Source organism: Gadus macrocephalus, chromosome 4 (assembly GCF_031168955.1).
Source record: "Gadus macrocephalus chromosome 4, ASM3116895v1".
In the NCBI taxonomy this organism is placed as follows: domain Eukaryota; kingdom Metazoa; phylum Chordata; class Actinopteri; order Gadiformes; family Gadidae; genus Gadus; species Gadus macrocephalus.
The window spans coordinates 34,206,802-34,234,027 of NC_082385.1; the positions used below are offsets into that span (position 1 = coordinate 34,206,802).

The following is a 27,226-nucleotide window of genomic DNA, read 5'->3' on the forward strand; positions in this document are numbered from 1 at the left end:
CATGTGTTCTCTCTCTCTCCTCCCCGCTCTCTCTCTCACCACTGTTCCAGGCAGGGGGCGTGGTCTCCTGGTGGGGGCGTGGTCTCCTGGTGGGGCCATGGCCTTGTCCTGATGCCAAGAGGAGGGGCCTCTTGGCAGGACTACAGGACCCTCCCAGGATCCAGAGTTAAACACAGGATCGGACCACGGGGGGGGTGTGTGTGTGTGTGTGTGTGTGTGTGTGTGTGTGTGTGTGTGTGTGTGTGTGTGTGTGTGGAACAGAGTTGTACATGTTACAACCAGTGACAGTTACACGTGCTATTGTGCAGAAACAGAAACATGAGAGAGAGGGAGAGGGGGTGGGGGTGCTCCTCCCTCAGTGTGTAGCGATGCTGCTGTAGTCGTCTTCCTCCACAACACACTGGGTCTACACTCAGCACACACACACACACCAACAGAGACGCACACACACACCAACAGAGACGCACACACACACCAACAGAGACACACACACACACAACAGAGAGAGAGAGACGCACACCACACACACCAACAGAGACACACTCACACCAACAGAGACACACACACGGAGACAGACAGGCTTGGACTGCCCGTTGCCATGGGAACCGTCCTCTGCATCCTCCTGCTGCTGTGTGGACTTCTGCTGGTCGACAGCATCCCCGGAGAGCGAGAGTGAGCGAGAGACATAGACCCGCACTGAGAGAGAGGGGGGGTGAGAGACATAGACCCGCACTGAGAGAGAGGTGGGCGAGAGACATAGACCCGCACTGAGAGAGAGGTGGGCGAGAGACATAGACCCGCACTGAGAGAGAGGTGGGCGAGAGACATAGACACGCACTGAGAGAGAGGTGGGCGAGAGACATAGACACGCACTGAGAGAGAGGTGGGCGAGAGACATAGACCCGCACTGAGAGAGAGGTGGGCGAGAGACATAGACACGCAGTGGGAGAGAGGTGAGCGAGAGACATAGACACGCACTGAAATAGGAAGAGAGAGAGAGACACACACAGAGAGAGAGAGAGACACAGGGAGACACAGAGAGAGAGGGAGAGAGAGAGACACAGGGAGACACAGAGACACAGAGAGAGAGGGAGAGAGAGAGAGAGAGAGGGAGAATGAGAGAGGGGGAGAGAGACACAGAGAGGGAGTCATGATACTTTTTTTAACTAAATTATCGACAAGATACATTCCACAACAGGGTTTGAGTGTGTGTGTTTGTGTACCTGCTGCGTGCGGTGTGTTAGTGCGTGTGTGTGTTTGTGGGTAGTGGGTGTGTGTGTACCCCACGGGGTGAGTCAACCTGTTACCGTGACGACTGAGCGTCCGGTGAGCCCTGACAACGGACATTTCACACATATCGTGTTTTTGTGCACGTTCATCTGTGTGTAAACATGCATGTGTTTGTGGACATGAAGTGTGTGAGTCCCTGTGTGTACATTTAGTGTGTTAGTCCTTGGGTGTACATGTAGTGTGTTAGTCTTTGTGTACATGTAGTGTGTGAGTCATTGTGTGTAGTAGTGTGTGCGTCCCTGTGTGGTGTCCTTCCATTGTAAGGCTTTCCTGAAAGTTTTTCATGTTGTTGCATGCATATGTGTTTGCACGTGTGTGTTTATACGTGTGTGTGTTGTGTTGTGTGTGTGTGTGTGTGTGTGTGTGTATACCTGTGTGTGTGTCTGTGTGTTTATGTGTGTGTGTGTGTGTGTGTGTCTGTATGTGTCCATGTACACATGTAGGTAGAGGCCAGTAAAGTCTGGAATGTTGTGGGTGTTTGGGGGAGGAGAGGTGAGGAGAGGAGTGGAGGAGGGGAGGGGAGAGGAGAGGGGAGGAGGGGAGAGGAGAGGGGGAGAGGAGAGGAGGAGAGGTGAGAGGAGAGGAGAGGAGAGGAGAGGAGAGAGGTGAGGAGAGGAGTGGAGGAGGGGAGGGGAGAGGAGAGGGGGGGAGGAGAGGAGAGTAGGAGAGGTGAGAGGAGGAGAGGAGAGGAGAGGAGAGGAGAGGAGGGGGAGGAGGGGAGAGGAGAGGAGAGGAGAGAGGTGAGAGGAGAGGAGAGGAGAGGAGAGGAGAGAGGTGAGGAGAGGAGGGGAGGAGAGGGGAGGAAGAGGAGAGTAGGGGAGGAGAGGAGAGGAGGAAAGGAGAGGTGAGGAGGAAAGGAGGGCAGGAGAGGAGGGAGAGGAGGAGAGGAGGTGAGGAGAGAGGAGAGGGGACTTTGGTAGGTTAGTGTTTCTACTCTAAACCAAAACATTTCTCCCAAACTGACGTATGTGTGTATGTGTGTGTGTACGTGTGTGTGTAACTGGTACATTGTTCACATACGCTTCTACTTAAGGTATAAGGCTGTACTTATGGACTGTGCGAGCACACTGGGGTCCTCTACCGCCCCGGGGTCCGGCCCCTCCTGCACAACATTGGCGGTTCCATTCCCACTGGGCCCCTGCTCGGAATGCACCCCCCGCCCGCTATCCTCAGAGGCCCAGTCCCTGACGGTCGCTCCTAATGACCTCTCTCTGTACTGTCTAACCCCTACCTGCTCCTTAATGACCTCTCTCTGTACTGTCTAACCCCTACCTGCTCCTTAATGACCTGTCTCTGTACTGTCTAACCCCTACCTGCTCCTTAATGACCTGTCTCTGTACTGTCTAACCCCTACCTGCTCCTTAATGACCTGTCTCTGTACTGTCTAACCCCTACCTGCTCCTTAATGACCTGTCTCTGTACTGTCTAACCCCTACCTGCTCCTTAATGACCTGTCTCTGTACTGTCTAACCCCTACCTGCTCCTTAATGACCTGTCTCTGTACTGTCTAACCCCTACCTGCTCCTTAATGACCTGTCTCTGTACTGTCTAACCCCTACCTGCTCCTTAATGACCTGTCTCTGTACTGTCTAACCCCTACCTGCTCCTTAATGACCCGTCTCTGTACTGTCTAACCCCTACCTGCTCCTTAATGACCTGTCTACTGTCTAACCCCTACCTGCTCCTTAATGACCTGTCTCTCTACTGTCTAACCCCTACCTGCTCCTTAATGACCTGTCTCTACTGTCTAACCCCTACCTGCTCCTTAATGACCTGTCAGTACTGTCTAACCCCTACCTGCTCCTTAATGACCTGTCTCTCTACTGTCTAACCCCTACCTGCTCCTTAATGACCTGTCTCTACTGTCTAACCCCTACCTGCTCCTTAATGACCTGTCAGTACTGTCTAACCCCTACCTGCTCCTTAATGACCTGTCTCTCTACTGTCTAACCCCTACCTGCTCCTTAATGACCTGTCTCTACTGTCTAACCCCTACCTGCTCCTTAATGACCTGTCAGTACTGTCTAACCCCTGCCTGCTCCTCTGACGGCCCACTGTCCATCCCCTCAGTGCGGGTGCGTATCAGTGTGAGTGGGGACACGGTGGTGCTGCAGTTCCTGCTCCCCGACCCGGCGGCGGTGATGGAGGGCTTCCTGCTGGGGTACGGCCGTGAGCCCGGCGCCACCACCCTCGTCACGCTGCCCGCCCACGGCGCCCCCTACCAGCTGGAGACCGGTGAGGGGGGGGGGGGGGGGTCTCTGAAGGTCTAAAGGTGGAGCTGGGCGGGGGCCCCATGTGGAGGGGGGCGGGACTCTGATGGAGGTGGGCGGGGCCCCATGTGGAGGGGGGCGGGACTCTGATGGAGGTGGGCGGGGCCCCTTGTGGAGGGGGGCGGGACCCTGAGGAGCGATGGATGATGATGTTGACCTGCTTCTGTTTCAGAGGCAGAGCCAAAGTACCTGCTGGCCGTCAGACCTGTCCCTCGCAAGCCTGTGGAGAAACACTGCACAGGTAGAGCTCTCTGTCTGTCTGTCTGTCTGTCTGTCTGTCTGTCTGTCTGTCTGTCTGTCTGTGTCTCTCTCTTCCTATCTACCATTTGACTACATCATAAATGTGTGTGTGTGTGTGTGTGTGTGCGGGTGTGTGTGTGTGTGTGTGTGTGTGTAGGCGTGGCGGCCCTGGACCCCCCCCCTGGTGGCCGGCTCTCTGAGCCCCACGGCGGTGTTCCTCTCCTGGGGTCCGGAGCCCCACGGGGAGGGGGAAGTCATGGAGGAGTGTCTGGAGGAGGGGTGAGACACACACAGAGACACACACATGTAGACACACACACACACACACATATAGACACGCACTCACACACACACACACACACATGTAGACACACACTCACACACACACACACACACACATATAGACACGCACTCACACACACACATACACACATGTAGACACACACACATGTACACACCCCCCCCACCAGAGCCCCCCTGTGCGCTGCAGGTTCTACACGGTGCGGTACCGCCGGCGGGGGGGGGCCCTGGGCCCACCAGAGCAGCCCCACGGCGGCCGCCGTGCTGGCCGGCCTGCGGCCCGCCTCCCGCTACGAGTTCAGGGTCCGCGCCAGCAGGGGGCAGCGCCACGGGCCCTGGAGCGCCCCGCTGCTCCACAGCACCGGGCCGGGAGGTGAGGAGGACCAGGGGAGAGGGGGACCAGGGGAGAGGGGACCAGGGGAGAGGGGGACAGGGGGAGAGGGGGACCAGGGGACAGGGGGAGAGGGGGACCAGGGGATAGGGGAGAGGGGGACCAGAGGACAGGGGACAGGGGGAGAGGGGGACCAGAGGACCAGGGGAGAGGGGACCAGGGGAGAGGGGGACCAGAGGACCAGGGGAGAGGGGGACCAGAGGACAGGGGACAGGGGGAGAGGGGGACCAGAGGACCAGGGGAGAGGGGACCAGGGGAGAGGGGGACCAGAGGACCAGGGGAGAGGGGGACCAGAGGACAGGGGACAGGGGGAGAGGGGGACCAGAGGACCAGGGGAGAGGGGACCAGGGGAGAGGGGACCAGGGGAGAGGGGAGAGGGGGACCAGGGGAGAGGGGGACCAGAGGACCAGGGGACCAGGGGAGAGGACCAGGGGAGAGGGGGACCAGGGGAGAGGGGACCAGGGGAGAGGGGGACCAGAGGACCAGGGGAGAGGGGAGAGGGGGACCAGGGGAGAGGGGGACCAGAGGACCAGGGGAGAGGGGGACCAGGGGAGAGGGGGACCAGGGGAGAGGACCAGGGGACCAGAGGACCAGAGGACAGGGGACCAGTAGAACCAGTAGTAACAGTAGAACTACTGGAACCAGTACAACCACTAGAACCAGCACAACAACCAGAACCACTAGAACCACTAGAATCCGTAAATCTAGTAAAACCAATATAATCAGCAGAACCAGTAAAACCGTCAGAACCAGTACAACCACTAGAACCAGCAGAACCACTAGAACCAGCAGAACCATCAGAACCAGCAGAACCACTAGAACCATTAGGACCGGTAGAACCAATAAAACCTTCAGACCCAGTACAACCACTAGAACCAGTAGAACCAGTAGAACCATCAGAACCATCAGAACCACTAGAACCAGTAGAACCTGTAGAACCAATAAAACCAGAACAACAGAAGGTTGTTCCACAGTAGACCTCGTCGATGATAGATCCGGTTCTCCTCACAGATCAGAGCCAGAGGAAGGCCGTCCAGATGGGGAGCCCTCCGGCCAGCCCCCTGGTGAGTAGGCTCCGCCGGCAGGATCTGCATTCTGATTGGTTGGTGGGGGGTTGGGACCTCGATAGCATCATGTAGCGTCATAGTCATGTGACATCCTGTAAGGTCACGTTAGGTCATGCTATGTCCTGTTAGGTCATGCTATGTCACGTTATGTCATGCTATGTCCTGTTAGGTCATGCTATGTCCTGTTAGGTCATGCTATGTCACGTTAGGTCATGCTATGTCCTGTTAGGTCATGCTATGTCCTGTTAGGTCATGCTATGTCCTGTTAGGTCATGCTATGTCACGTTAGGTCATGCTATGTCACGTTAGGTCATGCTATGTCCTGTTAGGTCATGCTATGTCACGTTAGGTCATGCTATGTCCTGTTAGGTCATGCTATGTCACGTTAGGTCATGCTATGTCCTGTTAGGTCATGCTATGTCACGTTAGGTCATGCTATGTCCTGTTAGGTCATGCTATGTCACGTTAGGTCATGCTATGTCACGTTAGGTCATGCTATGTCCTGTTAGGTCATGCTATGTCACGTTATGTCATGCTATGTCATGTTATGTCTTGTCCAGAAACCTTTGGGACCCCGGGCCATGTTCCCTCCAAGACCAGGTGAGACCCTGAGACCGCCACACCAGACCCCCCTGACACTGATCTGGGTTCACTGATCTGGGTTCACTGATCTGGGTTCACTGATCTGGGTTCTGTGCTCTCTGATCTGGGTTCTGTGCTCTCTGATCTGTTTCAGCTCTTTATAACCGGACCCGCCCTCCCCTCTCCTCTCTGATCAAACATCAGACCTTCCCTGGTTCCCCGCGGACCTCCTTCGGTGACTACCTCCTCCTGCCTCCTCATCCTGTCTCCTCCTCCTCTCTCCTCCTGTCTCCTCATTCAGAGCCTGGAGGCTGCTCTGTGATCCACTGGCTGGGTCTGCAGAGCCTGGAGGCTGCTCTGTGATCCACTGGCTGGGTCTGCAGAGCCTGGAGGCTGCTCTGTGATCCACTGGCTGGGTCTGCTGGGTGAGGTGGTCCTGTGATGGCTGCCTGCTAACAGTCCCTCCTCTCTCCCCAGCCAATCGAGACCCGCTCAGACCGCTGGTCCTCCCTCGCCCCGTTGTCTGGTCCCGGCCTCGCCAGGGTAAAAAGCATCCTCCACCCCTCCAGGGAAAACATCACCCTCCACCCCTCCACGGTAAACACCACCCTCCACTCGCCAGGGTCAACACCACCCTCCACCACCTGTTGTTGTCGTTGAGTTTCTGGTCCATCAATAGACCTACTGGTCTCTCCAGAGGTTCTGGTCCATCAGGGACCTCCTGGTCTCTCCAGAGGTTCTGGTCCATCAGGGACCTGCTGGTCTCTCCAGAGGTTCTGGTCCATCAGGGACCTGCTGGTCTCTCCAGAGGTTCTGGTCCATCAATAGACCTCCTGGTCTCTCCAGAGGGTCTGGTCCATCAGGAGACCTCCTGGTCTCTCCAGAGGTTCTGGTCCATCAATAGAGCTCCTGGTCTCTCCAGAGGTTCTGGTCCATCAATAGACCTCCTGGTCTCTCCAGAGTTTCTGGTCCATCAGGGACCTCCTGGTCTCTCCAGAGGTTCTGGTCCATCACGGACCTCCTGTTCTCTCCAGAGGTTCTGGTCCATCAGGGACCTCCTGGTCTCTCCAGAGGTTCTGGTCCATCAATAGACCTCCTGGTCTCTCCAGAGGCTCTGGTCCATCAGGAGACCTCCTGGACTCTCCAGAGATTCTGGTCCATCAGGAGACAGAGAAGATGGTAATGTTGTGCGTATTGTCAGCTTGTTCTGATGCACGAGATCGGAGGAAATGCGTTGGAATGCGGTGGATCCAAGCCAGCTTGTGTTTCTAATGACCTCCCCGGGCCTCCTGTGAGTCGTAGGGGAGCATCCAACATGTTTCAACGGAGCGCTTCAGAAAAAAACACATTTATTAAACCAAGAAAGTCAATTAGCCTGAGGATTGAATAATTGGCTGAGAAACATCCTTGGCGAAGAAAACTAAATGATAACTAGCAGCCGTGTTCCTGAACTGCAAAATCTTGGCAAAACCTTTAGCCATGGTACTAGTACTGCTGGTGCTGGTACTGCAGCCAGAGTACTCTAGACGGTACCAGTTCTACAGACAGGTCAGATGGCACTCGTACTACATGGCACAGCCATGGTGCTCACATCATCCTAGTACTAGATGGTACATGTACGTAGTTTGTGTTGTATGTATGTGCACTAGGTTTAGCTCTGGATCAATGTGTTGATTGGCAGAAGGTGGTCTCTTGGGAGAGGCGGGTCGATGTGCTACAGGTTCATGAAGGAGGGTTTCAGCAGGTTTTGCAGCAGGTGTTTGGCTGAGAGAAGAACACAATCCATGGCATTAGATAAGGTATTCCCCTGGAACATTTAGCCACACCAGACGTTCTTCCCTGTTCTGTCCTCATAAAGACAAGGTACATCCAAAGGCACTGAGTCCGGTATCCATAACCAATGCTCTATGTATAGTCTAGTCTATACCGGTGTACAGTTCCGCTTTATGTAGGAGTCCAGTTCCAGGTTTGGTTCTGACGTCCAGCTGTCTGTCCTCCCTTACAGGATATCCTGTCCGTCCTGCGATCCCAGTCGACCAGATCCCTAACCTGGTGGGCGAACTTGGAGACAAAGGTGAACCGCTGAGTCTGTGAACCATCGATCGGGAGAACGCAGTGCAGCTGCTTCTCACTTTGCTCTTCTCGTCTGTATTTAAGTTCCGACTCCTTTCTGCCTTCCGCTCTCGTGGTGATACTGCGAACACATCTGAAAGACGGCGGCTCTGACCCATCGCAGAAAGGGTCAGCGTTACGGAGAGTGACACACTGCGACTCCCGCTGCATTCTTCTTGCTTCCCGTCGCTCTCCTACTCGCTCGCCCAGGCACCAGACCTGACCTGAGGTATCCGGAGCACCCCCAGTGCGTTTGAACACATCTGACGCTGCTGATCTCCGGCTGTGTGTTGCCTGTGAGAGGGCGGCTCCGGACCAACTCCGGACCAGATTCCCCGGAGCTCTTCCGGACTTCATGTGTGAAAGGCCAATAAGCCGACGACCGAGCAGTTAGGATCTGTCTCCTGTGTAGACCAGCTCAGCCACTGGAAGCAGACGGAGAGGTTGTCGGGGGTGAAGCCCAACCTTCCCGCTGTGACACCAAGGCCAAAGGGGCAGGAGGAGAGACAGATGACCAGGACCACCCCCACCACCAACCCCACCCCCACCACCACCACCAACCCCACCACCACCACCAGCAGTATGGGTAGCCTTGTCCTCTACATATACATCTGCCATCATAGAAACAGTGCCAACATGTAACAATAAGGGCACATTAACAATGAACATGGTTTTCATGTAAACTACGGTTTCAGACGTATACACTCAGCTAGCTGTGTGTGTTTCAGACGTATACACTCAGCTAGCTGTGTGTGTTTCAGACGTATACACTCAGCTAGCTGTGTGTGTTTCAGACGTATACACTCAGCTAGCTGTGTGTGTTTCAGACGTATACACTCAGCTAGCTGTGTGTGTTTCAGACGTATACACTCAGCTAGCTGTGTGTGTTTCAGACGTATACACTCAGCTAGCTGTGTGTGTTTCAGACGTATACACTCAGCTAGCTTTGTGTGTTTCAGACGTATACACTCAGCTAACGATATGTATTTCCTCATCTCATCAGCCAGTAGATTGGATCTCTGGGAGGAGTCAGAGGTGTTCAGCTCTCAGCCCAACTCAGACCTGGATGCCCTGGGGAAGAAACGCTTCGTTGGTGAGGAAAGAAATACTGCTCTGGACCAGTATTAAAGCCTGCTCTACATGGAGCCTGTTCTGTATAATTAATTCTATGTGAGACCTTTTCTAGGTAGGACCTGGTATCTATAAGACACCCTGACCTCCTGCCTCCACCCTGACTCCTCCCTCCTCCCTCCCTCCCTCCTCCCTCCCTCCTCCCTCCCTCCTCCCTGACTCCTCCCTGTTCTCCACCGTGACTCCTCCCTGTTCTCCTCCCTGTTCTCCACCCTGACTCCACCCAGCCCCTCACGTGGTGTACAAGACGGACAAGAGGCCTGAGGAGCCCTGCTCTGTCACCTCCTCCCTCCTCTTCTTCCCCGGAGAGAAGCCCGGCGAATCAGACGCCAGCACGCCACCCCAGGCCCCGCCCTCTAACCTCACCGTGGTAACGGTGGAGGGATGCCCCTCCTTCATCATCCTGGACTGGAAGAACACGGACAACCACACCCAAGGTTAGAGAACCACCACCAAAGTTATAGAACCATCACCGGTTTAGAGAACCACACCCGGGTTAGAGAACCACACCCGGGTTAGAGAACCACACCCAAGGTTAGAGAACCACACCCGGGATATAGAACCACACCCGGGTTAAAGAACCACACCCAGTTTAGAGAACCACACTAAAAGGAAAATAATTCTCAAAACAAAAGTATTTTCTTCAAGTATAATTATTTACAATTTCAAACACAAATTATATAAACTAAAAAAATAACTGTTAGAGTACCAAACCCGGGCTAGACCAGAAGAACCCAGCTGGGTCGGACCAGGAGAACCCAGCTGGGTCGGACCAGGAGAACCCAGCTCCCGTCCTGTTCTCAGCCTCTACACGGAGCGCTGAGAGTTGACGTTCTGAACCAGTAGATGGAGAACCGGTTAGCGTTCCGCATGCTGCTGAGCACCACGCCCACATTCAAGATGTTCCCCAGACACCCCATGCTCCCACCACCCAGCCCTCAGTGGGGGGCCCGCACCAGATGTTCCTCAGAACAGATGTTCTTCAGAGCTGGTTCCGCGGCTGCTGTTCCGACCGCGGGCGTTGATGACGTCACCTTTCTCCCCAGAGTACGAGGTCATCTCCACGGCAACGGGACCGGACGGAGAGGAGGTGTCCGTCCTGACGACCGACCAGACGCACACGGTGGTGGAGAACCTCCGGCCTGAGAGCAGGTACCCTAGAACCAGGACACCTAGAACCAGGACACCTAGAACCAGGACACCTAGAACCAGGACACCTAGAACCATGAGACACTAGAACCAGGACACCTAGAACCAGGACACCTAGAACCATGAGACACTAGAACCAGGACACCCTAGAACCAGGACACCTAGAACCAGGCCACCTAGAACCAGGCCACCTAGAACCAGGACACCTAGAACCATGAGGCATTAGAACCAGCACAGGCTAGAACCAGGACACCTAGAACCATGAGGCATTAGAACCAGCACAGGCTAGAACCAGGACACCTAGAACCATGAGACACTAGAACCAGGCACCTAGAACCAGGACACACCTAGAACCAGAACACCTAGAACCAGGACACCTAGAACCAGCACAGGCTAGAACAGGACACCTAGAACCATGAGGCATTAGAACCAGCACAGGCTAGAACCAGGACACCTAGAACCATGAGACACTAGAACCAGGCACCTAGAACCAGGACACCTAGAACCAGGACACCTAGAACCAGGACACCTAGAACCATGAGACACTAGAACCAGGACACCCTAGAACCAGGAGACACTAGAACCAGGACACCTAGAACCAGGACACCTAGAAACATGAGACACTAGAACCAGGACACCCCAGAAACATCTCTCTCTCTCTCTCTCTCTCTCTCTCTCTCTCTCTCTCTCTCTCTCTCTCTCTCTCTCTCTCTTCCCCCCCCCCCCTCCTCTCTCTCTCTCTCTCTCTCTCTCTCTCTCTCTCCCCCCCCCCCCCTCTCTCTCTCTCTCTCTCTCTCTCTCTCTCTCTCTCTCTCTCTCTAGTTATGCATTCAAGGTGAAACCTAAGAATGACCTTGGAGCTGGACCCCCCAGTGAGCCGGTGGCCTTCAGCACAGAGTCAGGTATGACTTTGACTCTTTGGTACAATATTGACGCCCTAGGTACTGACTACATAGAACCACAACCTACTGGTCCCCCATGATCTCTCTCTCTCTCTGTCTCTGTCTCTCTCTCTCTGTCTCTCTCCCCCTCTCTCTCTCTCTCTCTCTCTCTCTCTCTCTCTCTCTCTCTCTCTCTCTCTCTCTCTCTCTCTCTCTCTCTCTCTCTCTCTCTCTCTCTCTCTCTCTCTCTCTCTCTCTCAGCTGACCCACGCGTGAGTGAGAACGCCTCTGGTGAGTCCTCGTCTCTGAAAACCTACTTACACAGAATAACCCCAAATGACCTGTACTGTCTAACCCCTACCTGCTCTATAATGACCTGTCTCTGTACTGTCTAACCCCTACCTGCTCCTAATGACCTGTCTCTGTACTGTCTAACCCCTACCTGCTCCTTAATGACCTGTCTCTGTACTGTCTAACCCTACCTGCTCCTAATGACCTGTCTCTGTACTGTCTAACCCCTACCCCCTCCTTAATGACCTGTCCTCTGTACTGTCTAACCCCTACCTGCTCCTTAATGACCTGTCTCTGTACTGTCTAACCCCTACCTGCTCCATAATGACCTGTCTCTGTACTGTCTAACCCCTACCTGATCCTTAATGACCTGTCTCTGTACTGTCTAACCCCTACCTGCTCCTTAATGACCTGTCTCTGTACTGTCTAACCCCTACCTGCTCCTTAATGACCTGTCTCTGTACTGTCTAACCCCTACCTGCTCCATAATGACCTGTCTCTGTACTGTCTAACCCCTACCTGATCCTTAATGACCTGTCTCTGTACTGTCTAACCCCTACCTGCTCCTTAATGACCTGTCTCTGTACTGTCTAACCCCTACCTGCTCCTTAATGACCTGTCTCTGTACTGTCTAACCCCTACCTGCTCCTTAATGACCTGTCTCTGTACTGTCTAACCCCTACCTGCTCCTTAATGACCTGTCTCTGTACTGTCTAACCCCTACCTACTCCCTAATGACCCGTGTCTGTACTGTCTAACCCCTACCTACTCCCTAATGACCCGTGTCTGTACTGTCTAACCCTCCTGGTGGGCGGGGTTCAGGTAAAGACGCCATCTGGACGCGGTTCCCGTTCCGGTCGGACCCGCCCTCTGACTGTACCGGCCAGCAGTACGTCAAGCGCACCTGGTACCGCAAGTTTGTGGGCGTGCAGCTCTGCAACTCGCTGCGCTACAAGATCTACCTGAGTGACTCGCTCACAGGTAACACACCTGGTGACACAGGGCAGTGAGGAGCAGGTTGGGGTTAGACAGTCCAGAGACAGGTCCCTCTGGACCAGGAAGGGGTGGTGATGATGGTGGTGGTGGTGATGGTGATGGTGGTGATGGTGGTGATGGTGGTGATGGTGATGGTGATGGTGATGGTGGTGATGGTGGTGATGGTGGTGACGGTGGTGATGGTGGTGACGGCGGTGGCGGTCTGTCCAGGTCAGTTCTACGACATCGGGGACGAGGCGGGCTTCGGAGAGGACCACTGTCAGTTCGTGGACTCCTTCCTGGACGGGAGGACCGGCCCACAGCTCCGCCCCCGACAGCTGCCGCCGCGCACAGGTGACCCTCGCCCTCCAGTGCCCCTCACAGCCCCTTGTTACCACGTGGTAACTGGTGCCTTTTCCTCCGCTGCGTGATGGTGCGGGTAACCGCGGTTACCGGGGTCTCTGCCTGTTGGCTGATGTTGCGGGTCACCGTGGTAACAGGGGTCCTTGGCCTGTTGTGTGATGGTGTTGGTCACGTGGTAACCGGGGTATCTGCCCGTTGTGTGATGTTGATGTTGAGGGTCACCGCGGTAACCGGGGTCTTCGCCCGGTTGCGTCATGTTGCGGATCACCGTGGTAACAGGGGTCCTTGCCCGTTGCGTGATGTTAAGGGTCACCGTGGTAACCAGGGTCTCTGCCCTGTCCAGGGTTCTACCGGGCCGCGCGGCAGGAGCCCGTCCGCCTGGGGCCGCTGGGCGCCGGCGCCGCCGCCGGCTACGTGTCCTGGTACGAGTGCGGGACGCCCATCCCGGGCCGCTGTAGACCCGCGCCCGAGACAGGAAGTGAAGGATTTTGTCACTTCCTGAGTCCCTCCCGAGACCCGGTGTTGTAAATACAGAAAGAACTATCAGGAGACTAGCATGGATCTATACCCAGTACTTTGAGCCGACAGGGGGGCCAGTCAGAGTCCCCCTTCCATGCTTTGCACAACAGAAATGTATTCTCTGTAAATGGAGAGGATGTCTATTTTTTCACAACATTTTTGTAAATCACATTATTCCCATGTTGGATGTTGGAGGATGTGTCTTCCATCTTCAATGCACTCAAACTCTTAAGTGGATTTTCTGATAATAAAAAACAATCAAAGATAAAAGACCCCAGGGTTTTCGTGGTATCCTTTATTAAGCTTTAAGGAAGTTTTAGCGCAAGGTTTAAAGTGGTTAGTTGAGTAAGTTAGTTGTGTATGCAGGACAAATTAAACCCCTGGTCGTACTTAAGTTCACTTCCGGCAGGTAGGAAATGTTCCACTAAAGGAACAAATTTAAGGACGCTAGGAGTGCTAGCTGCTGCTAAGTGTCTGTTATACAGCTTGTCCTCAAGACTTCTTATTGGATGAGCCGACTTGTTAAAACAGTTCTGGTAGGGTTGGTCCAATTAGGTCCAGATAGCGACAGAGTCTTTTCTACTGGAGACTACCTAGTAGTATCAGCCTTATAATGTTTCTACTGGGAGCTTCCGAGTACAACCACAGTCTGCTGCTCGCTCTACTGGGGACTGACCAGTACAAACACAATCTCATACTGGTTCTACTAAAAGCTATCCAGTACGACCACAGTTTTCTCCAGGTTGAGCAGAGGAGAGAGAAGAGGAGGAGAGGAGGAGAGAAGAGGAGAGAAGAGGAGAGAGGAGAGGAGGAGAGAATAGAGGTGAGGAAAGAGGAGAGGAGAGGAAAGGGGGAGAGAAGAGAGGTGAGGAGAGAGGAGAGGAAAGGAGGAGAGAAGAGAGGTGAGGAAAGGAGGAGAGGATAGAAAATAAGGAGAGAAGAGAGGACGGGAAAAGGACAGAGGAGGAGGAGGGAGGAGGTCTAGGCCTTGGCAGGGCGAACATCCATGTGAAAAGCATCAACAGATGAGTCAGGCAGGACATGAATCTCTGCTTTCACCTAGCCAGACACCAGGGCGCTCTCTCTCTCTCTCTCTCTCTCTCTCTCTCTCTGTCTCTCTGTCTCTCTGTCTCTCTGTCTCTCTCTCTCTCTCTCTCTCTCTCTCTCTCTCTCTCTCTCCCCCCCCCCCCCCCCCCCCTCTCTAACTAACCCTTACCTAACTAACCCTAAGCTAACCTCCATAACTAACCCTAACCTCCCTAACCAGCTCTTCCTGAGGGGTAACACAGCTCTATCAGCTCCAGCTGTGACGCTCTGCAGGCCGTGTTTGGACGAGTAGAAGAGGCTTCACTCTGAGGCTCATTCCCATTGGATCCCTCTCCGACCGTCTCTGAACGAACATCACTTCACCCTTAACCCTTAACCCTTAACCCTTAACCCTTAACCCTTAACCTCAGGCTCCGACCGTCCCTGAACGAACATCACTTCACCCTTAACCGCAGGATTCGAGGTTGAACCGTCTCCTTTACTGGTGGTATGCCATCCACACTGGTGAACTACACTGAACTACACTGGTCCATACCGGTGGACTATACTGGTAGTATGGTACGCCTGCTGGACTAATAGTTGAGGAATGTTGGCTGCGGATTGAACGCTGAACTGGGAGGCAGCTGACCCACACTCTGAAGTTAATCATTAGAGAGCTCTGCTGGGCTGGCCTCTGTATCTGCTCTCTACTGCTCTGGTCTGTCCCTCTGCGCTCTGCTGGTCTAGTCTGTTTCTCTCTGCTGCTCTGGTCTGTTCCTCTGCGCTCTGCTGCTCTGGTCTGTCCCTCTGCGCTCTGCTGCTCTGGTCTGTTTCTCTCTGCTGCTCTGGTCTGTCCCTCTGCGCTCTGCTGCTCTGGTCTGTTTCTCTCTGCTGCTCTGGTCTGTTCCTCTCTGCTGCTCTGGTCTGTTTCTCTCTGCTGCTCTGGTCTGTCCCTCTGTGCTCTGCTGGTCTAGTCTGTTTCTCTCTGCTGCTCTGGTCTGTTGCTCTCTGCTGCTTTGGTCTGTTTCTCTCTACCGCTCTGGTCTGTTCCTCTGTGCTCTGCTGCTCTGGTCTGTTGCTCTGTGCTCTGCTGCTCTGTGCTCTGCTGCTCTGGTCTGTTCCTCTCTGCTGCTCTGGTCTGTTCCTCTCTGCTGCTCTGGTCTGTTGCTCTGTGCTCTGCTGCTCTGGTCTGTTGCTCTGTGCTCTGCTGCTCTGGTCTGTTCCTCTCTGCTGCTCTGGTCTGTTGCTCTGTGCTCTGCTGCTCTGGTCTGTTGCTCTGTGCTCTGCTGCTCTGGTCTGTTGCTCTGTGCTCTGCTGCTCTGGTCTGTTCCTCTGTGCTCTGCTGCTCTGGTCTGTTCCTCTCTGCTGCTCTGGTCTGTTGCTCTGTGCTCTGCTGCTCTGGTCTGTTGCTCTGTGCTCTACTGCTCTGGTCTGTACCTCTCTGAGTTGTCTCTTCTCTGCAGAGTCAAGGAGTGGACTGAACAAGAGGTGGACAGAGGAGTGAAGTAGTACTGAACGTAGGAGTGACGTAAAAGTGACGCAGTGGTGAAGTACTGAACGTAGTAGTGGCCTAATAGTGACGTAGTGAAGGTAGTAGTGACTTAGTAGTGAGGTAGTAGTGAGTTAGTAGGGAGGTAGTAGGACATCATGGCTCAACTTGTTGAATGTGTTCCAAACTTCTCAGAGGGTCGAGACAAAAAGGTAAGAGTCTTTATTGTATAGTCTGTTATAGTGTCTTAAAGTGTGTTATAGTTAGTACCTTATTTGGTGCGTGTAAGCGACAGTATGGTATATGATACAGTGTGTGTTTGTGTGCGTGCGTGTGTACTTATGTGTCTGTCTGCGTGTGTGTGTGCGTACGTGTGTGTGTGTGCGTGCGTGCATGCATCTATGTGTGTGTACGTGCGTACATCTGTGCGTGTGTGCATGTGCATGTGCGTATGTGTGTGTGTGTGTTTGTGCGTATGTGTGTGTGTGTGTGCGTATGTGTGTGTGTGTGTGCGTATTTGTGTGTGTGTGTGTGTGTGCGTGTGTGCGCCTGTGTGTGTGTGTGTTTGTGCGTGTGCCTGTGCCTGTGCCTGTACGTGTCTGTGTGTGTGTGTGTGTGCAGGTTATTGACGCCATCTCGGGGGCCATCTCCAGCACGCGGGGCTGCAGCCTGCTGGACGTTGACCCCGGGGCCTCCACCCACCGCACCGTCTACACCTTCGTGGGCTCCCCCGAGGCCGTGGTGGAGGGGGCCCTCAACGCCGCCCGCACCGCCTCCACCCTCATCGACATGAGCTCACACACAGGTCAGCCCCGCCTCCACCCTCACACACACAGGTTAGCCCCGCCTCCACCCTCACAGACACAGGTTAGCCCCGCTTCCACCCTCACAGACACAGGTCAGCCCCGCCTCCACCCTCATCGACATGAGCTCACACACAGGTCAGCCCCGCCTCCACCCTCACACACACAGGTTAGCCCCGCCTCCACCCTCACAGACACACAGGTTAGCCCCGCCTCCACCCTCACAGTCAGAGGTTAGCCCCGCCTCCACCGTCACAGACACAGGTTAGCCCCGCCTCCACCCTCACAGACAGAGGTTAGCCCCGCCTCCACCCTCACAGACAGAGGTTAGCCCCGCCTCCACCCTCAAAGACACAGGTTAGCCCCGCCTCCATCCTCACAGACACAGGTTAGCCCCGCCTCCACCCTCACAGACATAGGTTAGCCCCGCCTCCACCCTCACAGACACAGGTTAGCCCCGCCTCCACCCATACAGACACAGGTTAGCCCCGCCTCCACCCTCACAGACACAGGTTAGCCCCGCCTCCACCCATACAGACACAGGTTAGCCCCGCCTCCACCCATACAGACACAGGTTAGCCCCGCCTCCAGCATCATCGTTTAGGGTGAAAGGGGGGTTAAGGGGTAATTGGGAGGAGTTAAGGGTAAGTGGGAGGGGTTTAGGAGTGTTTCCTCTTTCTTAGGGAGAATATATCGGTTATGGGATGTTATTTTATTGATCCATTATTGAAACCCCCATTGATGGACGTTCAATACCGATACGTCTGGGCGAGTTAAAACTAGGAGCTGGTTGGAATGTTACACAATGTGGCTCTAATCTGTAACCATGGTAACCTCATCAGAGCTAGTTAATGTGTAACCACGGCAGCTGGCCGCTGACCAATCAGCGGCCGGTGTTTGGGGGCAGAACACCCCGGTCAGGGATCACTTCACAGAGAGGTCAAAGGTCAACGGTCGCTCTGTGACTGTTTAACCCAGACTGTCAACAGAGTGTTCATTAGTATGTCACGGTACCAGCAGTAGTACTCTGTGGTCCTGGTCCATGCTCTGGTCCCTGTCCCGGTCCCGGTCCCGTTCCCAGTCCGGGTCTTGGTCCCGGTCCGGGTCCAGGTCCCGGTCCCGGTCCCGGTCCCGGTCCCGGTCCCAGTCCCCTGTGTGTTCCAGGGCAGCACCCCAGGACGGGGGCCCTGGACGTGTGTCCCTTCGTCCCGGTCCAGAACGTCTCCATGGACGACTGCGTCCGCTGCGCTCTGCTGTTCGGCCAGCGGCTGGCGGAGCTGCTGCACGTCCCGGGTCAGTCCCACACCCCCCGTCACACGACCCCCCACCACACGACCCCCCGCCACACGACCCCCGCCACATGACCCCCCGTCACACGACCCCCCCGTCACACGACCCCCCACCACACGACCCCCGCCACATGACCCCCCCGTCACACGACCCCCCGTCACACGACCCCCCGTCACACGACCCCCCCGTCACACGACCCCCCGTCACACGACCCCCCGTCACACGACCCCCCCGTCACACGACCCCCCTGTCACACGACCCCCCGTCACACGACCCCCCGTCACACGACCCCCCCGTCACACGACCCCCCCGTCACACGACCCCCGTCACATGACCCCCCCGTCACACGACCCCACCGTCACACGACCCCCGTCACACGACCCCACCGTCACACGACCCCCCCGTCACACGACCCCCCCGCCACACGACCCCCCGTCACATGACCCCCCGTCACATGACCCCCGCCACACGACCCGTCTCATGACCCGTCACATGACCCCCCCGCCACACGACCCGTCTCATGACCCGTCACATGACCCCCCCCGCCACACGACCCGTCTCATGACTGATGATAGTAACTATAGTGTAACTAAAGCGTAACTATAGTGTAACTATAATGTAGCTATATGGTGTAACAATAGTGTAACTATAGTGCAACTATAATGTAACTATGGTGTAACAATAGTGTAACTATAGTGCAACTATAATGTAGCTATATGGTGTAACAATAGTGTAACTATAGTGCAACTATAATGTAACTATGGTGTATCTGTGTCAACAGTGTATCTGTATGGAGCGGCCGCTCGCTCAGAGAAGAGGAGGAATCTTCCATCCATTCGGGCAGGAGAGTATGAAGCTCTACCTGAGAAGGTACACACACACACACCGACACACACACGCACGCACACACATGTACACGCACACATATGCACACGAACACTCACACAAACGCACGCACGCCGAGACACACACACACACATATGCACACGTACACAAATGCACACACACCCACAACCACATTTGCTTTCTCTCTCTCTCTCTCTCTCTCTCTCTCTCTCTCTCTCTCTCTCTCTCTCTCTCTCTCTCTCTCTCTTTCTCTCTCAAACTCCCAGCTGAAGCAGGACGAATGGGCCCCTGACTTTGGCCCCGCCTCCTTCGTCCCCTCCTGGGGCGCCACGGTAACGGGGGCGCGTCACTTCCTGATCGCCTTCAACGTGAACCTGATCAGCACCAAGGAGCAGGCTCACCGCATCGGGCTGGACCTCAGGGAGCAGGGCCGGGGCAAGGGCCAGGTGAGACCCCCCAGGACCCCCCCAGGACCTAGACCCCCCAGGACCCCCCCCAGGACCTAGACCCCCCAGGACCTAACCCCCCCCCCCAGGACCTAGACCCCCCAGGACCTAACCCCCCCAGGACCCCCCCAGGACCTAGACCCCCCCCCCCAGGACCTAGACCCCCCCCCAGGACCTAGACCCCCCCCCAGGAGGTACCAGGACCAGATACAGGGGGGTTAGATAGTCTTCATCTGGGTGGAGGTACCAGGACCAGATACAGGGGGGTTAGGGCCCCCTTGGGGTCTTACCAGGGGTGTCTGTGCGGTGGGAGCACCCCTGACCCCTCTCCCCCCCCCCAGCCAGGGGAGCTGCAGAAGGTGCAGGCTCTGGGCTGGTACCTGGAGGAGGCCCAGCTGGCCCAGGTCTCCACCAACCTGCTGGACTACCAGGTCACGGCCCTCCACACCGTCTACGAGGCCGTCTGCAGCCACGCTCAGGTCAGGGCTCATCCTGGGGCTGTGCTGCCATGTTCCAGTACTGTGAGCGCTGCACAGCGCCACTGCACTGTGTGGTAGTGTTGAGTACTGCACAGCTCCACTGCACTGTGTGGTAGTGTTGGGTACTGCACAGCGCCACTGCACTGTGTGGTAGTGTTGAGTACTGCACAGCGCCACTGCACTGTGTGGTAGTGTTGAGTACTTCACAGCGTCACTGCACTGTGTGGTTGTGTTGGGTGCTGCACAGCGCCACTGCACTGTGTGGTAGTGTTGAGTACTGCACAGCGCCACTGCACTGTGTGGTAGTGTTGAGTACTTCACAACGCCACTGCACTGTGTGGTAGTGTTGGGTACTGCACAGCGCCACTGCACTGTGTGGTAGTGTTGGGTGCTGCACAGCGCCACTGCATTGTGTAGTCCAGGGTTGTGTACCGGACGGCCTCACCTTAGCAAGTCAACTGAAACCACTGTAGATCGAAAACTTATTTTTTCCTCTTCATGTTCCCCTTCCTGTCTTCCTCCCCATGTGTTTCCTGTCCTCCTCCCCATGTACTTCCTGTCCTCCTCCCTATGTTCTTCCTGAGTACTGCACAGCTCCACTGCACTGTGTGGTAGTGTTGGGTACTGCACAGCGCCACTGCACTGTGTGGTAGTGTTGAGTACTGCACAGCGCCACTGCACTGTGTGGTAGTGTTGAGTACTTCACAGCGTCACTGCACTGTGTGGTTGTGTTGGGTGCTGCACAGCGCCACTGCACTGTGTGGTAGTGTTGAGTACTGCACAGCGCCACTGCACTGTGTGGTAGTGTTGAGTACTTCACAGCGCCACTGCACTGTGTGGTAGGGTTGTGTACTGCACAGCGCCACTGCACTGTGTGGTAGTGTTGGGTACTGCACAGCGCAACTGCACTGTGTGGTTGTGTTGGGTGCTGCACAGCGCCACTGCACTGTGTGGTAGTGTTGGGTGCTGCACAGCGCCACTGCACTGTGTGGTAGTGTTGGGTGCTGCACAGCGCCACTGCATTGTGTAGTCCAGGGTTGTGTACCGGACGGCCTCACCTTAGCAAGTCAACTGAAACCACTGTTGATCGAAAACTTATTTTTTCCTCTTCATGTTCCCCTTCCTGTCTTCCTCCCCATGTGTTTCCTGTCCTCCTCCCCATGTACTTCCTGTCCTCCTCCCTATGTTCTTCCTGAGTACTGCACAGCTCCACTGCACTGTGTGGTAGTGTTGGGTACTGCACAGCGCCACTGCACTGTGTGGTAGTGTTGAGTACTGCACAGCGCCACTGCACTGTGTGGTAGTGTTGAGTACTTCACAGCGTCACTGCACTGTGTGGTTGTGTTGGGTGCTGCACAGCGCCACTGCACTGTGTGGTAGTGTTGAGTACTGCACAGCGCCACTGCACTGTGTGGTAGTGTTGAGTACTTCACAGCGCCACTGCACTGTGTGGTAGGGTTGTGTACTGCACAGCGCCACTGCACTGTGTGGTAGTGTTGGGTACTGCACAGCGCAACTGCACTGTGTGGTTGTGTTGGGTGCTGCACAGCGCCACTGCACTGTGTGGTAGTGTTGGGTGCTGCACAGCGCCACTGCACTGTGTGGTAGTGTTGGGTGCTGCACAGCGCCACTGCATTGTGTAGTCCAGGGTTGTGTACCGGACGGCCTCACCTTAGCAAGTCAACTGAAACCACTGTTGATCGAAAACTTATTTTTTCCTCTTCATGTTCCCCTTCCTGTCTTCCTCCCCATGTGTTTCCTGTCCTCCTCCCCATGTACTTCCTGTCCTCCTCCCTATGTTCTTCCTGTGCTCCTCCCCATGTACTTCCTGTCCTCCTCTCCATGTACTTCCTGTCCTCCTCTCCATGTACTTCCTGTCTGGCTCCTCGGTGATGGTTCCCCGGTGGTTCTTGGTGGTTCTTGGTGGTTCTTGGTGGTGGTTCTTGGTGGTGGTTCTTGGTGGTGGTTCTTGGTGGTTCTTGGTGGTGGTTCTTGGTGGTTCTCGGTGGTTCTTGGTGGTGGTTCCCCGGTGCTCCTGCCAGGCCCTGAGGCTGCCGGTGGTGGGCTCCCAGGTGGTGGGGCTGCTGCCCCTGAAGGCTCTGCTGGACGCCGCCGACTTCTACATCCAGAGGGATCAGCTCTTCATCCTGGAGGAGGAGCACAAAGTCCGCCTGGTGAGCCTCTGGCCCCGGTACCCCAGGGGTACCCCCCTCCGGAGGGAGGCCACGCCCCCATCATAGATAGGCCCCGCCCATCTTTGAGCTGCTGGGCCATCGGAGGTCACAGACTTTTGGTCGACCAATCATGTTGCCGGGGGCGGGATCTGAGTGATGAGTGACATGGAACTGGAAACCAGCGGAGAGGCAGAACCAGTCCCAGTATGAGAGCACTTAACCAACCCTACTGAATGACTCTGTGGAGACCTGCCCCGGTGACTGGTGGCCAACTAGCTGTGGCTAACTAGCTGTGGCTCACTAGCTGTTGCTAGCTAGCTGTGGCTAACTAGCTGTGGCTCACTAGCTGTGGCTAACTAGCTGTGGCTCACTACCTCTTGCAATCTAGCTGCGGCTAACTAGCTGTGGCTAACTAGCTGTCTCTCTCTGCAGGTCATCAGTAAACTAGGGCTGGACTCCCTGGGACCGTTCAACCCCAAGGAGAGAGTCATTGAGTAGGTTATAGTGCACACATACACACGCACACACACACATTTACACACACACATAGACACACACACACACACACACACACACACACACACACACACACACACACACACACACACACACACACACGCGCAAACACACACACACATATCATTACAAACATACTCAAGTGTGCGTTGTTAGCATGTGTGTTGTGACTCCAAGGTGTTGATGGTGTTTTGTGGGTCCAGGTACATGGTGGACCAGGGACCAGGGGACACGAGTCTGGTCTCCCTGTCCCTGCGTCAGTTCGTCCAGAGTGTGGCCGCCAGGTCCGCCGCCCCAGGAGGAGGCTCCGTCTCTGCTGCTGTCGCTGCTCTGGTGAGACCCCCAGACCCCAGACAAAAGACTCCCACCAGACCCCCGACCAAAGACCCCCAACAGACCCCCAGACCTCAGACCCCCAGACGCCCAGACCAAAGACCCCCACCAGACCCCCAGACCAAAGACCAAAGACCCCCACCAGACCCCCAGACCTCAGGCCCCCACTAGACCCCCAACCAAAGACCCCCAGACCCTTAGACCCCTGACCTCAAACCCTTAGACCCCCAGACCCTTAGTCCCCAGACCAAAGACCCCCACCAGACCCCCAGACCCCAGACCTCAGACCCTTAGACCCCCAGACCCTTAGTCCCCAGACCAAAGACCCCCACCAGACCCCCAGACCCCAGACCTCAGACCCTTAGACCCCCAGACCCTTAGTCCCCAGACCAAAGACCCCCACCAGACCCCAGATCTCAGACCCTTAGACCCTGAGACCTCAAGACCTTCAGGTGAGTTGATGCTACACGGGGAGGTGATGCTGTGTCTTGACGACCGCAGGGGGCTGCACTGGGCGCCATGGTGGGCCAGATGACGTACGGCAAGAGGCAGTTTGAGGGTCTGGACGGAGCGATGCGCGGCCTCATCCCGCCGTTCCATCAGGCGGTCCAGGACCTGCTGCTGCTGGTGGATGCAGACTCCTCGGCCTTCACCTCCTACATGGTGGGGAGACCCGTCGGGACAGAGGCTCACATCCACCTGGATCACATCCACCAGGACTAATATCACATCCACCCTGATCACATCACATCCACCATGTCTAATATCATATCCACCCTGATCACACCACATCCACCCTGATCACATCCAACCTGACTAATATCACATCCACCATGACTAATATCACATCCACCCTGATCACATCACATCCACCCTGATCACATCACATCCACTCTGACCACATCACATCCACCCTGGCTTTATCACACCCACCCTGATTTATATCAAATCCACCCTGACCAATATCACATCCACCCTGTCTAATATCACATCCACCCTGGCTACTACCACTTCCACCCTGATCACATCACATCCACCCTGATCACATCACATCCACTCTGACCACATCACATCCACCCTGACTTTATCACACCCACCCTGATTTATATCAAATCCATCCTGTCTAATATCACATCCATCCTGTCTAATATCACATCCACTCTGACCGTATTACATCCACCATGTGATATTAGTTCCACAAACTTCAAATTGTGTGCACTTTGTGTTTCGGGAGCATAAACGTCTGCTTTAAGACTGTGATGGACAGGATGAAATGTGACGGACAGGTCAGGTCAGGTGACGTGCTGCTGACGGTGGGCAGAGATCTAACGTTTCCTCCCTCCCGTTTCAGGCTGCGCTGAAGCTGCCCAAGGGCACAGAGGAGGAGCTGGAGAGGTGAGACCTGGACCAGGACCTCCTGGAAGAACCCTGGGGAGCCTGGGGCCTCCTGTTAGTGTAACGTAGCGTAACGCAGCGTAGCGTAACGCAGCGTAGCGTAACGCAGCGTAGTGTAACCTGGAGTATCCTAAAGCAGCCTAACACAAGCTCCTCCTCCCCCGTGCCCAGGAGGCAGACGGCCATGCAGGCCGGTCTGCGCGAGGCGGTGGGAGTTCCTCTCTCTCTGGCTGAGAGGGTGTCTTCCCTCTGGGACCCCCTCATACAGCTGGTCCTCCAGGGGAACATATCCTGCCTGTCCGACGCCCAGGTCAGACCCTGACCTCCTGACCCCCTGACCCTGACCCCTGACCCTGACCCCTGACGCTTTGTGTTTCGCTTCTTGTTTCTTTGTACTAGCACTAGAAAACCTTCCTGGTTGGGAGACCGGGAAATATTTGGTTTCCGGACACCGATTTAAAGAGAGAGAGAGAGAGAGAGAGAGAGAGAGAGAGAGAGAGAGAGAGAGAGAGAGAGAGAGAGAGAGAGAGAGAGAGAGAGAGAGAGAGAGAGAGAGAGAGAGAGAGAGAGAGAGAGAGAGAGAGAGAGAGAGAGAGAGAGAGAGAGAGAGAGAGTGTAAAATTTGTGTATTATTGGTGTAATATTGGTGTAATATTGGTGTAATATTGGTGTATTATTGGTGTATTATTGGTGTAATATTGGTGTAAAATTTGTGTAATATTGGTGTAATATTGGTGTAATATTGGTGTAATATTGGTGTATTATTGGTGTATTATTGGTGTATTATTGGTGTATTATTGGTGTAATATTGGTGTATTATTGGTGTAATATTGGTGTAATATTGGTGTATTATTGGTGTAATATTGGTGTATTATTGGTGTAATATTGGTGTATTATTGGTGTAATATTGGTGTATTATTGGTGTATTATCGGTGTCCAGGTGTCGGCCAAGGCGCTGGAGACGGCGGTGTTTGGTGCGTACTACAACGTCGTCATCAACCTCAAAGACATCAGCGACCTCTCCTTCAAAACCGCAGTAAGTACTTCCTGTTTGGCCGCAGGTCAGAGTCCGGCACTGATGGTCCTGTAGCCCAGAGGGGGGTCCTGTAGCTCAGAGGGGGGGTCCTGTAGCTCAGAGGGGGGTCCCCTAGCTCAGAGGGGTCCCGTACAAAGTGGGATATACATGGGGACGGTGACTCCTCATACATCCATGAGGGTGGAGCCTCTTTGAGAGGCCCCTCCTCCATGAGGGTGGAACCCCTTTGAGAGGCCCCTCCTCCATGAGGGTGGAGCCTCTTTGAGAGGCCCCTCCTCCATGAGGGTGGAGCCTCTTTGAGAGGCCCCTCCTCCATGAGGGTGGAGCCCCTTTGAGAGGCCACACCTCCATGAGGGTGGAGCCTCTTTGAGAGGCCCCACCTCCATGAGGGTGGAGCCTCTTTGAGAGGCCCCACCTCCATGAGGGTGGAGCCTCTTTGAGAGGCCAGACACACCACCGAGTGTTTGGGGACTAGATTATACACTAGATTAGATTACATAGAATAGACATTAAATTAGATTAGACAATAGATTAGTGACTGGATTGACACTAGAGTAGATAACAGATGAGATTAGATAGTACATTAGTGACTGGATTAGACACTGTATTAGATAGACTAGTGACCAGATTAGACACTAGATAGATACTAGATTAGCAACTATAGACACTCGATTAGATAGTAGATTAGTAACCAGATTTGACACTAGATTAGATAGTAGACTATGAACCAGATTTGACACCAGATTAGATTAAGACTATGAACCAGATTTGGCACTAAATTAGATGGTAGATTAGAAACCAGATTTGATACTAGATTAGACACTTTGACCGCGATTGACCGTAAATCCTGTTGTGTTGGTTCTGCAGACCCAGAAGAGAGCGTTGGAGTTGCTCCAGCAGGCCAAGGAGAAGTGTTCTGTTGTACTGACGCACGCCGAGAACAGAACCTAGAACCAAGAACAGAACCTCCACGCCGAGAACAGAACCCCACTTGTAGTGCCTCGCCCCTTCAACCCAGACCTAGAACCTCCCTTCTGGTTCCTCATCCTTCAACCCTAGACCTTGAATTTAGATGATCAACTCTAGCCTAGAACTTCAACCGTAAACCTGAATAATAAGACATAATGTCTGAAGTTAATACAAGTCATGTCATTAAGGTGATATAAGTCATAAAGATTATAAATATAAATCATAAAGATTATCGATGTAATGTCATAACGATTATAGATGTAATGTTATAAAGATTATGGATATAAGTCATTGCGATTATAGCTGTAATTTGATAACGATTATAGATGTAATTTTATAAAGATTATAGATGTAACTTTATAAACATTATATAAGTAATTTAATAAAGATTATACATGTAATGTTATAAAGATTATAGATATAATGTTATAGATTATAGATGTAATGTCATAAATATTATAGATGTAATGTTAAAATATTATAAATATAAGCCATTAGGATTATAGATGTAATGTTATAACGATTAGAGATGTAATGTTATAAATATTATGGATGTAATGTTATGAAGACTATAAATATAATGTTATAAAGATTTTGGATGTAATGTTACAAAGATTATTGATGTAGTTTTACAAAGATAGTTAAAGAAAGTTTTAATCTACTTATACATTAAACGTCTATTTAAAGTCTACCTTTAGAGTTAAAGTCTGCCTTATAGATTTGAAGTCTACCTTATAGAGTTTAAGTCTTAGTGTTAAAGTCTACCTAGAGTTAAAGTCTACCGTATAGTATAGAGTAAAGTTATAACAGTTTATTGTTAGTGTGATATTATATTATAGTATTATTACATGGTATTATAGTAT

The 27,226-nt window shown here is 53.9% G+C and overlaps 2 protein-coding genes across 3 annotated transcripts; both read left to right on the forward strand.

Moving 5' to 3' along the window:
- Positions 1-598: 598 nt before the first annotated feature.
- Positions 599-13,735, forward strand: LOC132455510 (target of Nesh-SH3-like). The gene is given in 20 exon segments (XM_060049372.1): positions 599-672; positions 3,438-3,525; positions 3,733-3,801; positions 3,958-4,079; positions 4,291-4,318; positions 4,320-4,473; positions 5,503-5,555; positions 6,119-6,158; positions 6,295-6,375; positions 6,618-6,737; positions 8,146-8,214; positions 8,665-8,838; positions 9,256-9,345; positions 9,611-9,820; positions 10,430-10,535; positions 11,355-11,434; positions 11,675-11,704; positions 12,527-12,685; positions 12,911-13,033; positions 13,386-13,735. Coding segments are annotated over 20 exon segments (2,055 nt in total). The 3' UTR covers positions 13,571-13,735.
- Positions 13,736-15,847: 2,112 nt separating this feature from the next.
- On the forward strand, positions 15,848-26,955 carry ftcd (formimidoyltransferase cyclodeaminase). Of its 2 annotated transcripts, XM_060050894.1 has the most exons (14): positions 15,848-16,288; positions 16,698-16,881; positions 18,044-18,172; positions 18,951-19,039; positions 19,282-19,461; positions 19,803-19,940; positions 21,983-22,114; positions 22,547-22,608; positions 22,834-22,963; positions 23,465-23,626; positions 24,315-24,358; positions 24,530-24,668; positions 25,299-25,394; positions 26,262-26,955. In XM_060050894.1, the coding sequence occupies exons 1-14, from the start codon at positions 16,235-16,237 to the stop codon at positions 26,343-26,345; spliced, it is 1,623 nt and encodes a 540-aa protein (XP_059906877.1). In that variant the 5' UTR covers positions 15,848-16,234; the 3' UTR covers positions 26,346-26,955. The 2 variants fall into 2 exon arrangements, with proteins under 2 accessions (XP_059906877.1, XP_059906878.1); XM_060050895.1 differs by lacking the exon at positions 15,848-16,288 and having other exon boundaries at positions 16,738-17,017.
- The last annotated feature ends 271 nt before the right edge of the window (positions 26,956-27,226 follow it).

Coding starts and splice junctions, on each gene's coding strand:
- ftcd (XM_060050894.1), top strand. CDS start 16,235: ATGGCTCAACTTGTTGAATGTGTTCCAAACTTCTCAGAGGGTCGAGAC. Junction 22,609..22,833: donor CCCAAGGAGAGAGTCATTGA/GTAGGTTATAGT, acceptor TTGTGGGTCCAG/GTACATGGTGGACCAGGGAC. Junction 24,359..24,529: donor ACAGAGGAGGAGCTGGAGAG/GTGAGACCTGGA, acceptor CCCCGTGCCCAG/GAGGCAGACGGCCATGCAGG.